The 19,725-nt window shown below is 46.8% G+C and overlaps 1 protein-coding gene across 4 annotated transcripts; it reads left to right on the forward strand.

Annotated features, from left to right (window-relative positions):
* Window positions 1-692: 692 nt before the first annotated feature.
* On the forward strand, window positions 693-19,557 carry LOC143297206 (ceramide glucosyltransferase 3-like). 4 transcript variants are annotated; one of them, XM_076609416.1, is made up of 10 exons: window positions 693-1,213; window positions 9,790-9,951; window positions 11,737-11,879; window positions 13,327-13,429; window positions 14,310-14,411; window positions 14,798-14,922; window positions 15,696-15,877; window positions 16,481-16,567; window positions 17,723-17,912; window positions 19,320-19,557. In XM_076609416.1, exons 5-10 carry the CDS (start codon window positions 14,372-14,374, stop codon window positions 19,491-19,493), a joined length of 798 nt encoding a protein of 265 aa, XP_076465531.1. In that variant the 5' UTR covers window positions 693-1,213; window positions 9,790-9,951; window positions 11,737-11,879; window positions 13,327-13,429; window positions 14,310-14,371; the 3' UTR covers window positions 19,494-19,557. The 4 variants fall into 4 exon arrangements, with proteins under 4 accessions (XP_076465531.1, XP_076465530.1, XP_076465533.1 ...); XM_076609415.1 differs by having other exon boundaries at window positions 9,834-9,951; XM_076609418.1 differs by having other exon boundaries at window positions 9,834-9,951; window positions 14,310-14,404.
* Window positions 19,558-19,725: the final 168 nt, after the last annotated feature.

The following is a 19,725-nucleotide window of genomic DNA, read 5'->3' on the forward strand; positions in this document are numbered from 1 at the left end:
CCCCCCCCACACACACACACCACCACCACCACACCACCCGCCGCCCTCTTTGGCACACATTTTGTTACGTCCCTCTCAGCTCTCCTCTCTCTCCCTACCTCTCTCTCTCACCTCCCTCACCCCCCAGCTGTTGGTGTTTTTACAAGCTGAAGCGTGCAGGAGCTCAGGTGGCAAACAAGAAACACACACACACACACACTCACACACACGCACACGCAGACACATATACACAACACTCACACACACACGCGCAGACACATATACACAACACTCACACACACACGCAGACACATATACACAACACACACACACACACGCAGACACACATACACAACACGCACACATACACACACACCACTCACACACAGACGCATACACACATACAGAGCACACACACACACACACACACACACACACACACACACACACACACACACACACACACACACATGCATACACACACACTGATACACAACACACACACACACACACACGCGCGCGCGCGGCCGCGGCATACACACAATACACAACACTCGCACACACACACACACACACACACACACACACACACACACACACACAGAGAGAAACACACACACGGAAACACGCACGCACGCACGCACACACACACACACACAGAAACACACACACACACACACACACTCACACAGAGTAACCGGACGTCTCAGGAAGTATTTGGGAAGGAGACGAAACGAAACGTCACTGCGTTTAACGGTCAGTGTGTGTGCGCGCTGTGAGACTGAAAATCTCATGGACAATGCGCGCCTCTCTGTGTGCGACTTGATTGCCTGGTCAGCCAGTTGAAGTGTCGAGCATTCGTGCGTAAGAACACACGCCCGATGGTTGAAATCCATGCTTGTGTCTTTGGGCAGGTTTTCGTGTCAACGGTTTCGTGTACCGTGAGTCTGATACGCAAAGTACAAGCCGTTTGACGTTCACAATTTTGCGTCACGGTCTTGTTGATCTTTTCTTTTTACCGCACTTTCGTTGGTGTACATTACGGGGTTTTTGGGGTGTTGTTGTTGTTGTATTTCAAATTATTTCGGACAGCCCGTGTTAGATTTTTTTTTTTCTGATTTCTTCCTTTCGTTTTCTTGTCATTGGAGAAGATTTTGTTTCGGTGGTGGATTTCAGTGGTCTTGAAGACATCACACGAACGACAATTATTTACCTACTTCTTGACTCTTGTCAGGTAAGATTGATTTTGTGTGTGAAGGTCAGAGCGCTTGTAACTCTCTCTCTCTCTCTCTCTCTCTCTCTCTACTCTACTCTTCTGTGTGTGTGCGTGTGTGTGTGTCCTACTGTCTCTCTTTCTCTCTCTCTCTCGCTCTCTCGCTCTCTCTCGCTGTGTGTGTGTGTGTGTGTGTGTGTGTGTCCGACTGTCTGTCTGTCTCTGTTTTCTCTCTCTCTGTCTCCAGCACGCTGTCTCTCTGCTGTATCTCTTTCTACCAAGACCGCTGTATGTCTGCCTGTCTCCCTCCCTCTCTCTCTCTGTTCTTATTCTCAGTCCGTTGCATTCCAGTTGAATGGCTTTGTGCATAGCGTGCATGTTATGAAACTCCACACACACACACACACACACACACACACACACACACACACGTGACCGCTCTGTGTCAGTCACGTCGGACTGCCGGTCTGTAACCTCAGTGCATACGTGAAAGATCTGTGTTGGTGGTTCAACTGAGCCACGGGCAGCTTCATGCCTTTCCATCAGTGTTCAGCTCAGTGATTCACGTGTCCGACTCACTGGAGCTGTTACTAAGCAACCATTCAGTTCAGCCTTGAGGCAGCTTGGCGCTCACGTTTGTGTTACAGTTGTTTCAGTATGCTTCTTTCTTTTCTGTGTGTGTGTGTGTGTGTGTGTGTGTGTGTGTGTGTGTGTAATTTGCGGCGTTCATGTCAGTGTGTGTGTGTGTGCATGTTGCAGCAGCAGTAGTAGTAGCGCTAGTATAGTCTTTGTCATTGTAGTCGTACTGAGTAGTGGAAGTAGTTATGGTTGTACTACTGAGTAGTAGTAGTAGTAGTAGTAGCTGTAGTTATAGCTGAGGTGGCAGAAGTGTGTGTGCGTGTGTGCGTGCGTACGTGCGCTTGCGCGCGCGCGTGTGTGTGTGTGTGCATATGTGCGTGCGTGCGCGCTCGTTTGTGTGTGTGTGTGTGTGTGCACGCGCTGCTGCATAATATTATTTTTATTATTGATTTCTGATGATTAAAACTACGCATCTTTCCAGCAGTGCGCGTCTCAGTTTTTCGCCACACCAGTAGCTATGGCAACCAACACGCAACAGAACGCAGTGACGACTGTCCACCTCTGGATCAGCCCTTGATCAATGTCTTTCTCTCACCTCATTCAGTTAGTTTTTGTTAGTTTTTATTTGATTTTTTTTTTCGTGTGATTTCAACATCCTCTTTTTTCTCCTTTGTGGTCTGCACACCACACGAACATTCACTGTTGTAGGCTACACTATGGGCAGGGTTTTACATGTTTTATTCAGCCGTGTAAAGCTGCCGTGTGTCTGTATTCAGGGCTGTGCATGATTGATATCGTGTTTTAATCCCTGAGTCGCTCGTTGTAATGCCGATTACGAAATATTAAACCTACACAGGGCAGTCTCTTGTCGTTCTGTGGCTGTATATGATTCATAAACCTGCACCGGCCGACGTCGTGGGTGTGGACTACCCGGTTTTGTGTCTTTGAAAATAGTGTAGAATGAAACATTCTTTTGAGGATTAATCGTCGATTTGATGTATTCCTCAGATTGTGTTGTTGTTTTTTCCTTGCCCGTTTTCTGTTCAATGTTGTCTTGGTAAATAAGTAATAAATGAACACATGGCAAATAGCAACTCATATTTCGACTTTGTGGGTGTCGCGGCAAATCCACACTTTCTAAACAACGAAACATATCATCCGACTGATGACAACGCAAAACTGAACACTGCATTCCCATCCTTACCCCCTGTTGTCAAACCTAGCCCGAATGAAGCTCATCTGTCAGTTATGATCGTCTGCACGAAGGCAGCCTTCAGTTTGTGTGCGCTCCCACCCCCCCCCCCCCCCATCACCCAGCCCGCACCCCCACCCCCACCCCACAGACCCCTTAAAACGAAAAGATATTGGTCCCACAGGCCACAACGTGCAGAGAATGGTGCACTGCAAAACTGGCTCTGCGGGGAGTATGGGGCTGATGATTATACGTGCAGCTTGGCAAAGAATGGTAATTTCACTGCGACTTGCAATGTCAATGTTACGTGTGTGGGGGGAGGGGGAGAGGTGTAGGGAGAGGGGATGTGGTGGTGGTGGCAAATCAAGTTGCTGTGTTGAGTTACTTGCTTGAAAGTTTTGTGCATTTAGTTCAGTTTATATGTGTTACTGTTTGTTTGTTCTCTTTGGGTCCAACCTCTATCATGTGTGTGTGTGTGTGCACTGGACTCGGCTGTGGGGTTGCATGAATAAAATGTATTGTACGGAGGACACTTTCACGCAAAGGAACGTACACATTTAATTGTACATTAAACGCTCAGCTTGTGTGTGAGTGTGTGTGTGTGTGGTGTGTGTGTGTGTGTGCACTGGACTCGGCTGTGGGGTTGCATGAATAAAATGTATTGTACGGAGGACACTTTCACGCAAAGGAACGTACACATTTAATTGTACATTAAACGCTCAGCTTGTATCACATATTGACACAAGCTCACATTTGAGCCAACAGCAAAGTGAGAATTGTATGATCAATGGTTTCTCCATTACAATGGGAAGTCATTTACAGCTTAGTCTTTTGTGAAGGACTATGACTCTCAATCTGTGAGGCAAAACTGCACTGGGTTTTAGTACTGCAGCCTTGGAGGCTGGTTGACTTTTTGGAACCATCCCAATGGCAACTGTCCAAAAACAAACCTCTTGGCTGACAGAGTGGGGATGTGATTTGGGGCAAGACTCTCTCCACTTTTATCAAATTCTGGCCCAGATAGTTGGGACAGCAGTTTCCACCTCGGCTGTTCTGATGGTCGCAGTCGAACACGACTGACGATCATGCATTAAAAAATACAAGCAGTAAATGATAAATCCTTTCGTGATCCAAGTTTATTTTGATATCTGAACGCCTCTGTGTCCCAGCAAGGGTCACAGGTTGCTTCAAATCTTGGTTTCCCACAACAATAAATCAGTAAAAGTTTCCCTGGGATAGCGATGTTGGGGTGCGTGTCGATAGAGCTACGTATCATTAGCGCTGCGAGCCATAAACCAGCTAGTGCTATCGACACATAGCGATATTGACGCGTAGTGCAATTGACCCGGACACACAATGAAAGTTGAAAATTTTATTGTTTTTTGTTTTGTTTTTGGTGCTATTGACGTGTAGTGCTATTGACACGTAGCACTAACGAGATGATAAACCTTAAAACGGTGGTGCTGTCGACACGTAGTGCTCTTGAAAGCTGTGATGACGACACGACTGGCAGCACTATTGACACGCAGATTAACGCTTTTGGGAGATACCCCTCTGTTGTTGCCGTCAGTTCTTTTCAGTGCTCAAAGGTGCAGTGCTGTTCTTGCCGGTGTTCGCTTCTTCTTGTTGCTTATAGTCCAGCCGACCGCACAGGGCCATGTCAGGACTGTCCAACCATACAAATGCTCAACCCCGTCAACACAAAACTGTCACATTTACAAAAAACAAACAAAAAAACACACAAAAAACCAAACAACAAAAAAACAAACAAAAGAAAAACAACAACAAACAAACAAAAAAACAAAAACACAAAAAATCCAGTTCATGACATAGTATCCCAACCATTAAAGTTTAGCTCCTTATGGCAAATAAGACCAGGCCAAGCTGAAACACGCCATGCAGCCATTCCGCTAGGATCTGAAATTTGACCCTGCCTCGCCGCGCTAGGGGACGGCGTGGCTTGGCTGTGATTGAATAACGAAAGGCCAGGATAGTGGTCCTGACATGTGTTCAGCCAACTGTGGCATTTCCGTGCTCGCGTGCTGTGAGCTGTGAGCATTGCTTGTAATATATGAGGTATATAGATCATGTACACATCACATGGAGCTCATTACATATGGCAAATTATCGTACCTCTGACAATGCAGGGACTCCATCAGCCAGTGGGGTCAGTGTGCAGACGGTCAGTTGTACACCAGAAATGGGTGTGTGTGGACAATGGTTGCTTCATGGCCAGTCTGCTGTATTCTGTAGTGGCTGTGAGTTGTACAGCTCGTATGGGATATGTGGACAGCGGCTACTTTATGGCCTGTTTGATGTGTGGTCCACTGAAGTGATCAGCATGATCCATGATACGCAAACCACCTTGGTAGGGGTTGACATGTGCAAAGTAGGCTAAACCGTCCTCGCAGTGCGGGGACCAGTCTACACAACTTCTGCCAGTCTGGTATGGTTGCAACGACAGAGCTATCAAGGAATGTTTGTGTTGAAAATCCATGGAGCAGAAACCGCCTTAGTTGAGGACGACACTTTGAAAAAGCTCGTAACCATCCTCACGAATCCAGGGCGCCAATCTGGTAACAGTAATGGCAGAGCTATTTCGGAATGTCTGTATTTAAAATCCATGATGCACAGACACTCCATGGTAGGGGTTAACATGTGCGAAAGCTCGAAGTCAGCCTCGCGGAGCGAGGGCGCCAATCTGGTATCAGTAATGGCAGAGCCATCACGGAATATCTGTTGCAAACCAGAAGTATATACATCCATGGTATCCAGGAAACAACACAGGTAACAGACACATCCATGTTTTCAAGTAATCACCTGCAAGAAACTTTATACTGTATCATAGACCAGGTATCCCATACAGAGGTTAAAACTGAAATCAGTTACGCGAACACAAATTCACATCAACCGAGTGACGCGAAATGTGATGTAAGCGACCGACGCCCAGACCAGTTAGACACGACCTGATGCCCAGACAGCCAGCACGCACACTCAAACCATGATTCTGAAGTGGCGCCTTTTCACTGGGTAGGAATAATGGATGCACGTGTTGCATTCACACACATAAAGCACACAAAAACTTGAGCAGGATGAACAAGAATAATTAGTTAAGATAAATACTGATGATATAACTAAAATGGGGATGTGAGTGAAATTTAGGATTGTCTTTCATTTAAGACCAGGAGTTGTCTGTCATGACCCATAGAAAATAAACATTGCTGCATCTCTTGTCACAATGCTGTTTTCACTGAAGTGGGGGTGATTGAGGAATCCTTATTCAAATAGTGCATAGCTTTTGATATGTATTTCTCTCTCGAAACAGGCATCTGCTTGGCAGATGTGGTGTAGCGTATATGGATTTGTCCGAACGCAGTGACGCCTTCCTTGAGCTACTGAAACAGAAACTGAACTCTCGAAACATCCTACTATGGACATCTTGCCAATTCATGAATTTCCGTCATCGTTCCCTCCATAAACTATACTGCAGTGTACTGTGCGTGTGTTGTGTTGCCTTAGGTTTATGTTGTGTTTATTTTTGCTAATTGTCCGCACAGAGCCATAATTATCAGGACTGTCAAACATTACAAGTGCTCAAACGCGTCAACACAGAACTGTCACAGGTCCAAAGGATGAAGACAAACCCACGAAACACAAATAAGACCAGGCCATGCTGAGGACGTCAGCACTTCCGCTTAACTTAACATCCCCAGATTACATAAAATCGTAAAAAAGGGGAAAACAACAACAATAACAACAAAAAACAAGCCAAACAAAACATACATAAAAGGGCCATGTAGGCAAGTAACACTGCACAATGGACAGCCGGTGCCCATCCCAGTGTTTACAGTTTCACTACCTCGTCACCAGAGCAAAACAGCACAGACAGTACATCATGAACTGTGAAAAACAAAGAGAAAAAAAGTGTCGAGGCTTGCTGGCAAAAAGAAAGGGAAATGGACTGGGAAGGTAGAAAAAGGAGACAACAGTAAAGACAGAAAAAAATGCAGAAACAAAGAGAGTGATAGAAAAGCGGAAATTTCTAGCACAGAATGTCCAGAAGGCGGGGATGCTATTCATACTGAGACCCCAGGCATTCACCACGGGGGGTGCACCGTAGCGTCGCGTTGCTTTGCATTGCATTGCATTGCATTGTTCTGAACTGTACTGCATTGACATCATCAGTCACCAACACACCTGCCACTGTGCCACCCACCACCACCCTCTACTTACTCCGCCCCCCTCGCCCCCCCTCCGCTCCCTCCCCTCCTCCCCTTTTCCTGTTTCACCGATGCCATGTCGTCTGGACGCAGAGTCAAGATCGTTGATGTCTGTCTGCAAGCTGTTCAGCTAAGAGTAGTGTTATATATATATATAATATTACAGCTGTCTCGGCTTCTGTTTGAAAGTGTGGTGGTGGTGGTGGTGGTGGTGGTGGTGGTGTGTGTGTGTGTGTGTGTATTTACTGTATGTTTATATTTTTTTCTACTGCATGTATATCCATTTTTGTTTTTACTGCATGTGTATCTAATTCCTATGACCCAGGCCAAAGTAAAAATAATAATAATAATTAAAAAATAAAAATTAAAAAAAAGAAACCGTTCACACATTTCCCGTTTCAGCGTCAGCTCAATGTTGCGTAATTGTGTTTGCTGTGTGTCAGTTACTTCCATTAGTGGACAGGGTAGGGGGGGGGGGGGGGCAGTGAGAGCAGGCATGGAGGGTGGATTCAGGTTAGCCGGGAGAACGATGCCAGCCACTGACCTATAAACACGATCTCAGTGATGCCAGCTGTAACCGAGACTATCCGCACAGTCAACACAACAAGCTGACCCGTTTGCCCAACACCGCATTGCCACAGGCCCTAATCAATCAGCATGCTGTTCTGCTGTGACTGTACATGGCGATCAAAGAGAGAGAGAGAGAAAGAAGGAGAGAGACAGACAGACAGACGGACAGACCAAGAGCCGAGTTCTCTGAATAATGCATGGGTTTCCAGCCTTCTTCCATATCCCTTTTTGTGTGTACTGCGCGCGCGCGCGCGTGCGTGCGTGCGTGCGTGCGTGCGTGTGTGTGTGTGTGTGTGTGTGTGTGTTTGTTTGTTTCTTGTGTAACTGTGAAGAAGAAAGATGATGATGATCGAACGAACGAACGAACGAACGAAATTTTGTTTTTCCAGGGTATTGAGATAAGAACGCTAAAAAAAAAAAAAAAAAAAAAAAGAAGAAGAAAAGCACAAGGAAAAAATTAAAAAATTTTTTTTTAAAGAGAGGAAAAGAGAGAGAGAGAGTATCTCTGATGAAGACGATTTGTTACTGATGATGCTGCAGAGAGTCTCTCTGATGAAGACGATGTGTTACTGATGATGCTGCAGAGAGTCTCTCTGATGAAGACGATGTGTTACTGACGATGCTGCACAGAGTCTCTCAGATGAAGACGATGTGTTACTGACGATGCTGCAGAGAGTCTCTCTGATGAAGACGATGTGTTACTGACGATGCTGCACATAGTCTCTCTGATGAAGACGATGTGTTGCTGATGATGCTGCAGAGAGTCTCTCTGATGAAGACGATGTGTTACTGACGATGGTGCAGAGAGTCTCTCTGATGAAGACGATGTGTTACTGATGATGGTGCAGAGAGTCTGTCTGATGAAGACGATGTGTTGCTGACGATGCTGCAGAGAGTCTCTCTGATGAAGACGATGTGTTACTGATGATGCTGCAGAGAGTCTCTCTGATGAAGACGATGTGTTACTGACGATGCTGCAGAGAGTCTCTCTGATGAAGACGATGTGTTACTGACGATGCTGCACAGAGTCTCTCTGATAAGAACGATGTGTTACTGACGATGCTGCACAGAGTCTCTCAGATGAAGACGATGTGTTACTGACGATGCTGCACAGAGTCTCTCTGATAAGGACGATGTGTTACTGACGATGCTGCACAGAGTCTCTCTGATGAAGACGATGTGTTACTGACGATGCTGCACATAGTCTCTCTGATGAAGACGATGTGTTGCTGATGATGCTGCAGAGAGTCTCTCTGATGAATACGATGTGTTGCTGACGATGCTGCAGAGAGTCTCTCTGATGAAGACGATGTGTTGCTGACGATGCTGCAGAGAGTCTCTCTGATGAAGACGATGTGTTACTGATGATGCTGCAGAGAGTCTCTCTGATGAAGACGATGTGTTACTGACGATGCTGCACAGAGTCTCTCTGATGAAGACGATGTGTTGCTGACGATGCTGCAGAGAGTCTGTCTGATGAAGACGATGTGTTACTGACGATGCTGCAGAGAGTCTCTCTGATGAAGACGATGTGTTACTGATGCTGCTGCAGAGAGTCTCTCTGATGAAGACGATGTGTTGCTGACGATGCTGCAGAGAGTCTCTCTGATGAAGACGATGTGTTACTGACGATGCTGCAGAGAGTCTCTCTGATGAAGACGATGTGTTACTGACGATGCTGCACAGAGTCTCTCTGATGAAGACGATGTGTTACTGACGATGCTGCAGAGAGTCTCTCAGATGAAGACGATTTGTTACTGATGATGCTGCACAGAGTCTCTCTGATGAAGACGATGTGTTGCTGACGATGCTGCAGAGAGTCTCTCTGATGAAGACGATGTGTTACTGATGATGCTGCAGAGAGTCTCTCTGATGAAGACGATGTGTTGCTGACGATGCTGCAGAGAGTCTGTCTGATGAAGACGATGTGTTACTGACGATGCTGCAGAGAGTCTCTCTGATGAAGACGATGTGTTACTGACGATGCTGCAGAGAGTCTCTCTGATGAAGACGATGTGTTACTGACGATGCTGCAGAGAGTCTCTCTGATGAAGACGATGTGTTGCTGATGCTGCTGCAGAGAGGATGGACTGGGTGACAGAGGGCCTGGCGGTCTATGTGACCCTGGTGACTGGGGTGCTGGTGATCCTGTTGTACGCCCTGTGCTGGGGTTCCAGTCTTCTCGCGCTCCTCGGAGGGTGAGCTTTGTTGTTGGCCTTGACGCTTCGTTGGTGGGTCTGCCTGTCCGTCCGTCTGTCTGTCTGCCTGTCTGTCTCTCTGTCTGTCTGCCTGTCCGTCTCTCTGTCTGTCTGCCTGTCCGTCCGTCTGTCTGTGTCTGCCTGTCCGTCCGTCTGTCTGTCTATCTGCCTGTACGTCTGTCTGCCTGCCTGTCTGTCTGTCTGTTTGTCTGTCTGCCTGTCCGTCTGTCTGTCTGTCTGTCTGTCCGCCTATCTGTCTGTCTGTCTGTCTTCCTGTCTGCCAATCTGTCGGTCGGTCGGTCTGCCTGCCTGTCTGTCTGCCTGTCCGTCCGTCTGTCTGTCTGTCTGCCTGTCCGTCCATCCGTCTGTCTATATGTTTGTCCGCCTGTCTGTCTGCCTGTCTGTCTGTCTGCCTGTCCGTCCGTCTGTCTGTCTGTCTGTCCGCCTGTCTGTCTGTCTGTTTGTTTGTTTTCTTAACGTCTACCTCACATCAAAAACTGACAAAGAAGTCACATTTGGAATACCTCTTGACAAAGGCTAGGAAAAAAAGCTTCAACTTATTAAAGATTGTTGCCAGGCAACACTGGGGTCAGGATACCTTTGTACTCATACATCTAGCAACATCGCTGGTACGCTCAAATCTAACCTATGCTCAAGAGGTATTCTTTACTGCACCAAAATACTTGTTTGAATTTACAAATTGTGGATAGTAAAGATTACAAGTTTGTTGTTGGTGTTCCAGTTCATGCTTCAACTTTAAAATTCTAAACCGAACTGAACCGTTGAAACTTGCATCAATAAAGTATATCTTGAGAAGAACAACAGTTCAAAATTCAAATCCTGCTAAGATCAGTTTAAAATCAAACCTTCATTTCCCTAAAAGAGCACAGTATATTCTCACAGCTGTAGGTAGGTATACTTATACCTCTGACATTTTTAAAGCACAAGGAGTGAACCCAAATCAAACCACCCTTCGGTTATCATACACGACAATACTTAAATGGAAGCCACTGTGAAGCGTTTTCGCTATTCACCTGTATAAAGCATTCAGATTCCGCGGTTTAATATATAGTTTATCAACTGTTATTTGTGTGTGCGATGTTAATTCTGAAGTTGGTTGCTTTCTGGTATATCCAACTTTGCCCAGAAAAAAAAGTGACGAAAACTTCTTGCGTTGAAAGGTGTTTTCACTGCATCCCCTTCATGAGGGGCTATGGCCTTTTTGAAGGATATCCACATCCACGTCCATCTCTCCCTCCCCCTCTCTCTCTATCCCCGTCTCTCTATCTCTCTCTTCTCTTTGTCGCCCTCTCTCCATCTATTCCCCCTCTTTCTCTGTATCTGTCTCTCTCTGTCTCTTTCTGTCTTCTCTTTTTGTCCCTCCCTCCATCTATCGCACCCCTCTCACTCCTTTTTTCGCGCGCGCGCGCACACCACACACACACACACACACACACACACACACACACACACACACACACACACACATGCACAGAGGTAGGTAGAGGAGTTGTGGGTAAAGGCGGAGAGAGAAGGGGAAGAGGTTCTAAAGGGGATTGGAGGGGGTGGGTGGAGAAGTTCCTTTGTTAGAGATGGGAGGAGGTCAGTAGAGTGTGTGAGTGTGTCCCTGTGACTCTGTGTGTCTGTGTGCGTGCATGATTATACTATATCAGTTGTTTGTTTTGCTTTTGTTCGTTTGTATGTTTGTTTTCACGCGTTGGTCAGCGAATTTCTGTACCTAAGTACTGACAGTGAAGCAGTGTATGTGTCTTGGTGGTGCTTCAGACACCTGTACCTCCACGCGCGGAGTTCTGTGGCCTGCGCTGGGTGACGATGTACCCGGGGTATCCATCGTGAAGCCACTTAGCGGGGTGGATCCTTTGCTGGAGGCCAATCTGGAGACCCATTTCACCCTGACGTACCCCAAGGTAGGCAGACAGGGACAGTGATGTTCGCACTGATATTACATTATATAATCTGGGTAGAGTCAGTATTTCTCGCCTTATGTTTAGTGCGTTTTGAAAAAGGGTATTCATTTTGTTTATTTTTCTTACTGAATTATTTACCTCCTTTAATCGATCGTTTCAAATCGTTTTTGATTATAGTGGGTCAAGTCTTTTTTTTTCTTTTGTTTTTTTGTCAGTTGGTTATTTGGTTGGTTGGTTGGTTGCTGGATGCTGTTTGGTTTGTGCGTAGGTTAGTTGGTTAGTAGGTTAGTGAGTGAGTGAGTGAGTTGGTTAGTTCATGGGTGAATTATTTTTTTGGTGGCTGGGAGAGTAAGTGAGTGAGTGAGTGACTTGCTAGCTGACTGAGTGACGAACGGACTGACTGAATCGCCATTTAGTTAATTACATAGTGAGTGAGTGCATTGGTTATTTGGTAAGTTCGTTCGTTATTTAGTAATTTAGTTAGCTGGGTGGTAGGTGGGTAGGAAGATAAGTGGACAGTAGGTTCCTTCATTCGTTCGTGTATACGTTTGGCAGCCAGGTCTTTGTGTTGCGATCATAATAGAGACACCAGGAGAAGGTGCCGAGGAGGACCCAGAGAAGCACTGTCTCCACCCGCCCTTGGAACAATCCTGCACCACCCTTGGAGGCCTGCGCTGTGTTCACGATGGGTGCAGGCACGCACAGGACACTCCGTTAAGAATTCAAGGGACATAACTGCTCCGGAACAGAGGCAAAAGAGACCACAGGATGCAACTCGCGACAGCCTTAAAAGAAGTATCCCCATGGGTGTACCAGCCGGTATTTCATGACTGCAGAGCCCACCGACAAAAGACACCACCGTCCAACTGCTGAGCACACCCCACAGACCAAACCGCCCCTGCCCGCAGACAGATGAAGACAGTGCCACTCCAAACACAGCCATACGGTCTTATGTGCCCTCGAGAGAGAATCCCAAGTTGTAGTCTTTCCCCACTGTCAACAGGACGTTCCCTGTGGTCAGTGGGTCTTTCCTGACCGTCACTGGACCTTTCTCCAGGGTCAGCCTAGTCCAGGCAAAGAAGAAAGAGAAACAGCCGTAGGTGCTGGGGAGGACCCAGAGAAGCACTGTCTCCATCCGCCCTTGGAACAATGTATTAAACGAGAATTCACAGTGTGTAAGCGATTTTTTTTTTTTTTAACGAATCAGCGTTCTTATTGAAACGTGGAAGAATGATCACACTTTGCGCTGTTCCCTGGATGTAAAGCCTATGCTGTTTTCTTCGTGTCGCCCTTTTATGTGGGTTTTTGTTGTTGTTGTTGTTGTTTGTTTGTTTTTTTGTTTTTTTTAATCAGCAAACTTGCTAGCAACTTTTTTTTTTTACAGAGATAATAACTTTGTGTCTTGCTGGAGGCGAACGTACTTCACTCAGCCACCTTTTGTTTTCAGTTCGAGCTGCTCTTCTGTTTCCTTGACGACCAGGACCCAGCCATCGGCGTGGTGAGGAAGCTGCAGGTTAAATACCCCACGGTTACCGTGCGTCTCTTCTGGGGTAAGCCAGGTCAATGTAGAGATAGAATCATGTGGTCTGGATGAGGTTTTTCTTCTTTTTTCTCTCTCTCCAAGTTAGTCGGTAATGACAACATGCTATCGTCATCATCGGAATAGAGAATTATGGTAATAAAGAAATGTGTGCGTAGATATGAAAACTAAAAGCCTCAGGATCTTCCCTGAAGAAGAGCAGCCTGAGCATCACCCTCTGTATTATCAGCGATCAGACTTCATTGCTGCAGGATGTAATACCTTGTTGTCAAAGCGGGTGGATGGGTGTTGCTATTGTTGTTGAAATGAGTGAATGGTATGATTTTGATGCGAGTGGATGATGTTTTTGGTGTGACGTGTGTGGCTGGGTGATGGTATTGTTGTGAAGTGGGTGGGTGATGGTATTGTTATAAAGTGGGTGGGTGATGGTATTGTTATACAGTGGGTGGGTGATGGTATTGTTATAAAGTGGGTGGGTGATGGTATTGTTATGAAGCGGGTGGATGATGGTATTGTTGAGAACTGGGTGGATGTGTAACGGTTTTGTGAAGTGGGTGTGGGTGTGATGGTGATGTTGTGAAGTGGGTGGGTGATGGTGTTGTTGAGAAGTGGGTGGGTGATGATATTGTTATACAGTGGGTGAGTGATGGTATTGTTGTGAAGTGGGTGGATGTGTAACGGTATTTTGAAGTGGGTGTGGGTGTGATGGTGTTGTGAAGCGGGTGTGGGTGTGATGGTGATGTTGTGAAGTGGGTGGGTGATGGTGTTGTAATGAAGTGGTTGGGTGATGGTGTTGTTGTTATGAAGTGGGTGGGTGATGGTGGTGTTGTGAAGTAAGTGGGTTGGTGAAGTATGATTGTGAAGTGGGTGTGGGTGTGATGGTGTTACAGGGGGCAGGTCGGACATCCCCAATCCCCTGGTGCAGAACTTCCTGCAGGGCTATGAGGCTGCCATGTATGACTGTGTCTGGGTGTCCTCCAGCAAGGTACAAGGTATTGTGGGTTTTTTCTCTGTCTCCATCTGTGTGTGTGTGTGTGTGTGTGTGTGTGTGTGTGTGTGTGTCTGTCTGTCTGTGTGTCTGTGTGTGTCGGTAAATTGTGTCTGTGTCTGTGCCTGTGATTGTGTGTGTGCAATAGAGAGAGAGAGAGAGGGAGGGGGGGGGGGGGTAGTAAAAGCAAAGATATGTGAAACTGACTGACAATACAATAGAACTATCCAAACCATTTACACATCAGTATAAATCATGCTAATAATTATAAACGGAAAAACACAAAAGCATTGTTTTTAAAGGTAGATGACAGCTGAACTGTGTGTGAAATTTGTCGTGTGTGTGTGTGTGTGTGTGTGTGTGTGTGTGTGTGTGTGTGTGTGTGTGCAGTGAGCAGGGTGGTGATGGAGGACATGGTGGTGAAGCTCCAGGCTCCAGACGTGGCTGTGGTCCATCAGTTACCGTTCTGTCTGCCTGGTCCTTCCCAACACCCCATGGCACACATCGTGCAGCAGGTGGGCTCTCTGCAGCTCTGTCTCTCTCTCTCTCTCTCTTTCTGTCTCTCAGTCTCTGTCTCTGTCTGTCTGTCTGTCTCTCTGCCTCCCTCCCTCACCGCCATTGCCCACTCTGTGCAGCAGGTAGACTCCCTACAGCTCGCTCTGTCTCTATCTCTCTGTCTGTCTCTTTTTCTCTATGTCTCTCTCCCTCTCTCTCTCTCTCTCTCTGTGTCTCTCTTTCTCCCTCTCTCTGTCTCTCTGTCTGTCTCTCCCCTGTGTGTGTGTGTGTGTGGGTGTGGGTGTGTCTCCCTCCCTCTCTCTATCTCTCTTCATTAGTAGTGGTGGTCGCCGTGTTGCTGTGATGATAATGACGATGATGATGACGACGTTGATGATGAAGAAGATGACGACGACGACGACGACGACGATGATGATAATGACGAAAACGGCGATAATGATGATGACGACAATGACTGTGTTGTGAAGGTGTACTACGGGTGTGGACTGGGCCGGCACTACGTGTCGTTCAACACTCTGGGCATGGCCTGTGTGGCCGGCCTGTCGTACAAGGCGATGACGATGATGATGGCGATGATGGTAACGATGACGATGATGATGACGATGTCTGTGTTGTGAAGGTGTACTACGGGTGTGGACTGGGCCGGCACTACGTGTCGTTCAACACTCTGGGCATGGCCTGTGTGGCCGGCCTGTCGTACAAGGCGATGACGATGATGATGGCTATGATGGTAACGATGACGATGATGATGATGATGTCTGTTGTGCTGAAGGTGTACTACGGGTGTGGACTGGGCCGGCACTACGTGTCGTTCAACACTCTGGGCATGGCCTGTGTGGCGGGCCTGTCTTACATGGTGAGGAGGTCCATGCTGGAGAGACACTGCCTGGACATGCAGCGCTACGGACAGCACGTGCCCCACGACTTCCGCCTCACCAAGCACCTCCATCAGATGTCAGCCTGCACGCGCGCGCGCGCGTGCGCGTGCACACACACACACACCTGCGCGCGCGCACACACACACAGAGGAATGCACGCACACACACACACACATACACATACACTTGCGTATGTGCATACATGTATGAACGTGCGCTTCTGTCCATGCGTAGATAATAACTGATTCCTTTTTTGTGGATGTTTGAGAATGTTGTGTGTGTGTGTGTGTGTGTGTAAAATTTATCATATACATGTAGCATGAGTACATTTGTATGTGTGTGCGTCTGTCTGTCTAGGTCTATAAATTCATATGATATATATGTTTATATGTGTTTATATATGTGTGTATATATATAGAGAGAGAGAGAGCGAGAGAGAGAGGGGGAGGGGACACGGGGGGACGGAGGGATGGAGAGAGAGAGACAGATACACAGACAGAGACAGAGAGAAATGCCTGTGTGTGTGTCTCTGTGTGTGCCTGTATAGATACGTGTGCGTGTTTATGTAATTGTATGTTTTCCCATGCATGTGTTTGTGCTTATGTGAGTGAGAAAAAGAGAGAGAGAGTGTGTGTGTGTGCCTGTGTATATGTGTGTTGTTTTTTTTCTTCTCTCTTAGGGGTTACAAGCTGGTGATGTCATCTTTTCCCGCTCAACAAAACGTCAGCCTGACGTCACTGGGCAGCTTTGTTGACCGTATGGTCAGGTGGGTCCCTTGTTCCTGCCCTTTGACCCATGCATATCTCAAAGAGATAAAAATAGAATCCCAACAGACAACGGGGACGACACTGAAGTTTTAGTTTGCTTCAGTGCTCAGATTGTACTCAACATGAAGAACCCAGGAGGATATTTTCCATATTTATGAGTAGTTAGCAGGTTTAGTGGTAGTAATATGTTTAGTGATAGGTACAGCAGGAGTAGCAGCAGTAGTTGTAGCAGCAGCAGGAGGAGAAGTTCACTGAATCTTTGTCAAAATTGAATAAAAGAAGCTCAAATAGAATCAGAAACCACTGAAATATGGTACAATGCTAACATAGTTTCATTTATACACGAGTATTGCCGTTACATGGGTTGATGGTTTATTTAGGATGCTAACATAGGACTTATCACCCCCCCCCACACACACACACACACACCTCTCTCCCTCTCCCCCCCCCTCTCTCTCTCTCCTCTCTCATTCTCCCTTCTCTCTCGCTCTCCCCCCTCTCTCCCCTCTCTCTCTCCCACTCTCTTTCTCTCCTCTCTCTCTCCCCCTCTCTCCCCCCTCTCTCTCCTCTCTCTCTCCCCCTCTCTCTCAGTACCCCCCCTCTCTCACCTTTATCTCCCCCTCTCTCTCCTACTCTCTCTATCTCTTCCCCTCTCTCTCTCTCTCTCTCTCTCTCCCTCTCTCTCCTCCCCTCTCTCTCTCTCACTCTTTCTCCCTATCTCTTTCTCTACCCCCTCTCTCTTCCCCCTATCTCTCCTTTCTCTCTCTCTCTCTCTTCCTCCTCTCTGCCTCCCCACTCCCTCTCCCCCTCTCTCCACCCACTCTACCCTCTCTCTCACTCTCTTGCCTTTTCTCTCCCCTTTCTCCCACTTTCTCTTTCCCTCCCCCCCCCTCTCTCTCTCTCTTTCCCCTTTCTCCCCCCCCCCCTGCTCTCTCTCCACCCCCTCTCTTTCTCCACCACCCTCTCTATCCACCCCTCTCTCTTTTCTCATTTTCATTTTTCTCTCTCCCCTCTCTCTTCCCCCTATCTCCCCCCTCCCTCCCTCTCTTTCCCTCTCTCTACCCCCCACCCCACTTTCTCTCCTTCAGTCCCCCCCCCCCGCCCCCGATCCCCCCCCCCCACACAAAGTAACCAGGAGACCTGTCCATACCCAGGTGGTCCCGGTTACGCTACAACGCCTTGCCCGTTGTGGGTATTTTGGAGCCCCTGTCAGAGTGCCTTCCCCTGGGTGGCCTCACCTCCTTCTTCCTCTTCCTCTTCTTCGGTGTCCGCCCTCTCCCCTTCCTGTGCTGCCACCTGACGGCCTGGATCGTTGTGGACTTCTTGCTGCTCACACAAGTGCAGGTAATCCCGCGTTTGGTGGTCGGGGATGGGAACTTATGGGTATATATGTTTTGTCAACTTAAGACAATAGACCTTCGTGCCTCCCACCCACCCCACACTCCTCACACCACCACCACACATCGTCTAATATCACAAATAGTGAAAAAAACGCTAGACTAAAGAACCAACAAACACACACACACACACACACACACACACACACACACACTCGTACACACTCGTACACACACACACACGCGCATATACCATCTCTTCCAACGCCACCCCCTCCACCTACAGAGAGAGACACACACACACACACACACACACACACACACACACACACACACACACGCACGCATGCAGTGCACCCACGCATGCACACACACACACACACACACACACACTACATTCCTGGATTTGAGATATGTTTTCAATAAACTCACCATTAACCCCCTACAGCAGTCTATAACTACACAGGCCATTGGGCAAACCATCGAACACACGCCCACTTTGCTGTCAAAACTCGCCAGTTCTGTGCCATGATTAGTCTAGCCACTGTCTCAGTATTGACCCACCTTCCTTTGATTACAAATCAAATCAAATCATACTGCTTTTTGGCCCAGCCGACCGTAAAGGGAGCATTCTTTGTCCAGTAACCTGTCAGTTCTTAAAAACCGGTCAAAGAGATAGCAGTATTTTAGCATAAAAGATAATATCCAATTTTAACATCCTAAATTGTTGCACCTATTTGTTACATTTCCATGGTTTGTGGGACGAAAAACGGAAAAGCAAGATGGTGGCAAGCTAGTCTAGTGACTGAATCCGCATCAGAACTGAGTAAAATAACGTACAAAATGAGTTGAAATCCACCTAAAATGGGTCACAACATCTACCAATGGTGATAATTATCGTTTCATACATGCGCAAAAATTGCCGGTAAAATATTTGCAATAATTTAGGATGCTAAACTCGGACTTTAACAGCATTAAGTGTTCGAAGAACAAGTAGAACAATGTCAAAAAGACCAGTTCACCCAAAGACCCTATAGACTTTCACCAAAAACCATGTATATGTATGAGTCTTGATTCACCCACTATTCATTAATTAATTTGATGACATCCACTTATTTGTTTATGCATCTTATTGTACATCATTCTATCATATTTTCCCTCAATGCCTGACTAAGCATGTTGAGTAACGCTGCTGGTCAGGCATCTGCTTAGCAGATGTGTAGTGTATATGCATTTGTCCGAACGCAGTGACGTCTCCTTGAGAAACTGAACTGAACTGAACTGAACTGAACCACCTGTCGTCAGTTTAGTCAGTCCGCGTCACTGCTATGATTGTGCCAGGAAATATTTCCAGCTTTTTTCTCTTTTTTTTTCACGAGAATTATAATTGTGTTTCTGGTTGTCATTTTTTCAGAATGGTTCTTCTGGGATCAGCAAGTTTCGCTTCGTGTGTGGCTGGTGCCTGTGTCAACTTGTGGCCGTGTGGATCTATGTGAAAGCGGTGTGTGGCCTTCATCGCATCCGCTGGGGCGCACACACCTATCATGTGTATACCGGAGGTCTTGTCGGGAAAGCCTACGCGATATGAGTCTGTGTGGATGTGGATTTGTACGGGTTGAATTACAGAGACGTTAAGACTATATATATATATATATATATATATATATATATATATATAGTGTGTGTGTGTCTGTGTGTGTGCGCACATGCTTGCATTTGTGCGTGTGTGAGTAATTGTATGGATGTGAAAAATGTTCATTTGCCAGCATGTGTCAGGTCAGCCATATATATGTGTGTATATTATATGTATACATATAATG

The sequence above is a fragment of the Babylonia areolata genome, chromosome 22, assembly GCF_041734735.1.
Source record: "Babylonia areolata isolate BAREFJ2019XMU chromosome 22, ASM4173473v1, whole genome shotgun sequence".
Lineage (NCBI taxonomy): Eukaryota > Metazoa > Mollusca > Gastropoda > Neogastropoda > Buccinidae > Babylonia > Babylonia areolata.

Coding starts and splice junctions, on each gene's coding strand:
- LOC143297206 (XM_076609416.1), top strand. CDS start 14,372: ATGTATGACTGTGTCTGGGTGTCCTCCAGCAAGGTACAAG. Junction 14,412..14,797: donor GTCCTCCAGCAAGGTACAAG/GTATTGTGGGTT, acceptor GTGTGTGTGCAG/TGAGCAGGGTGGTGATGGAG. Junction 14,923..15,695: donor TGGCACACATCGTGCAGCAG/GTGGGCTCTCTG, acceptor GTTGTGCTGAAG/GTGTACTACGGGTGTGGACT.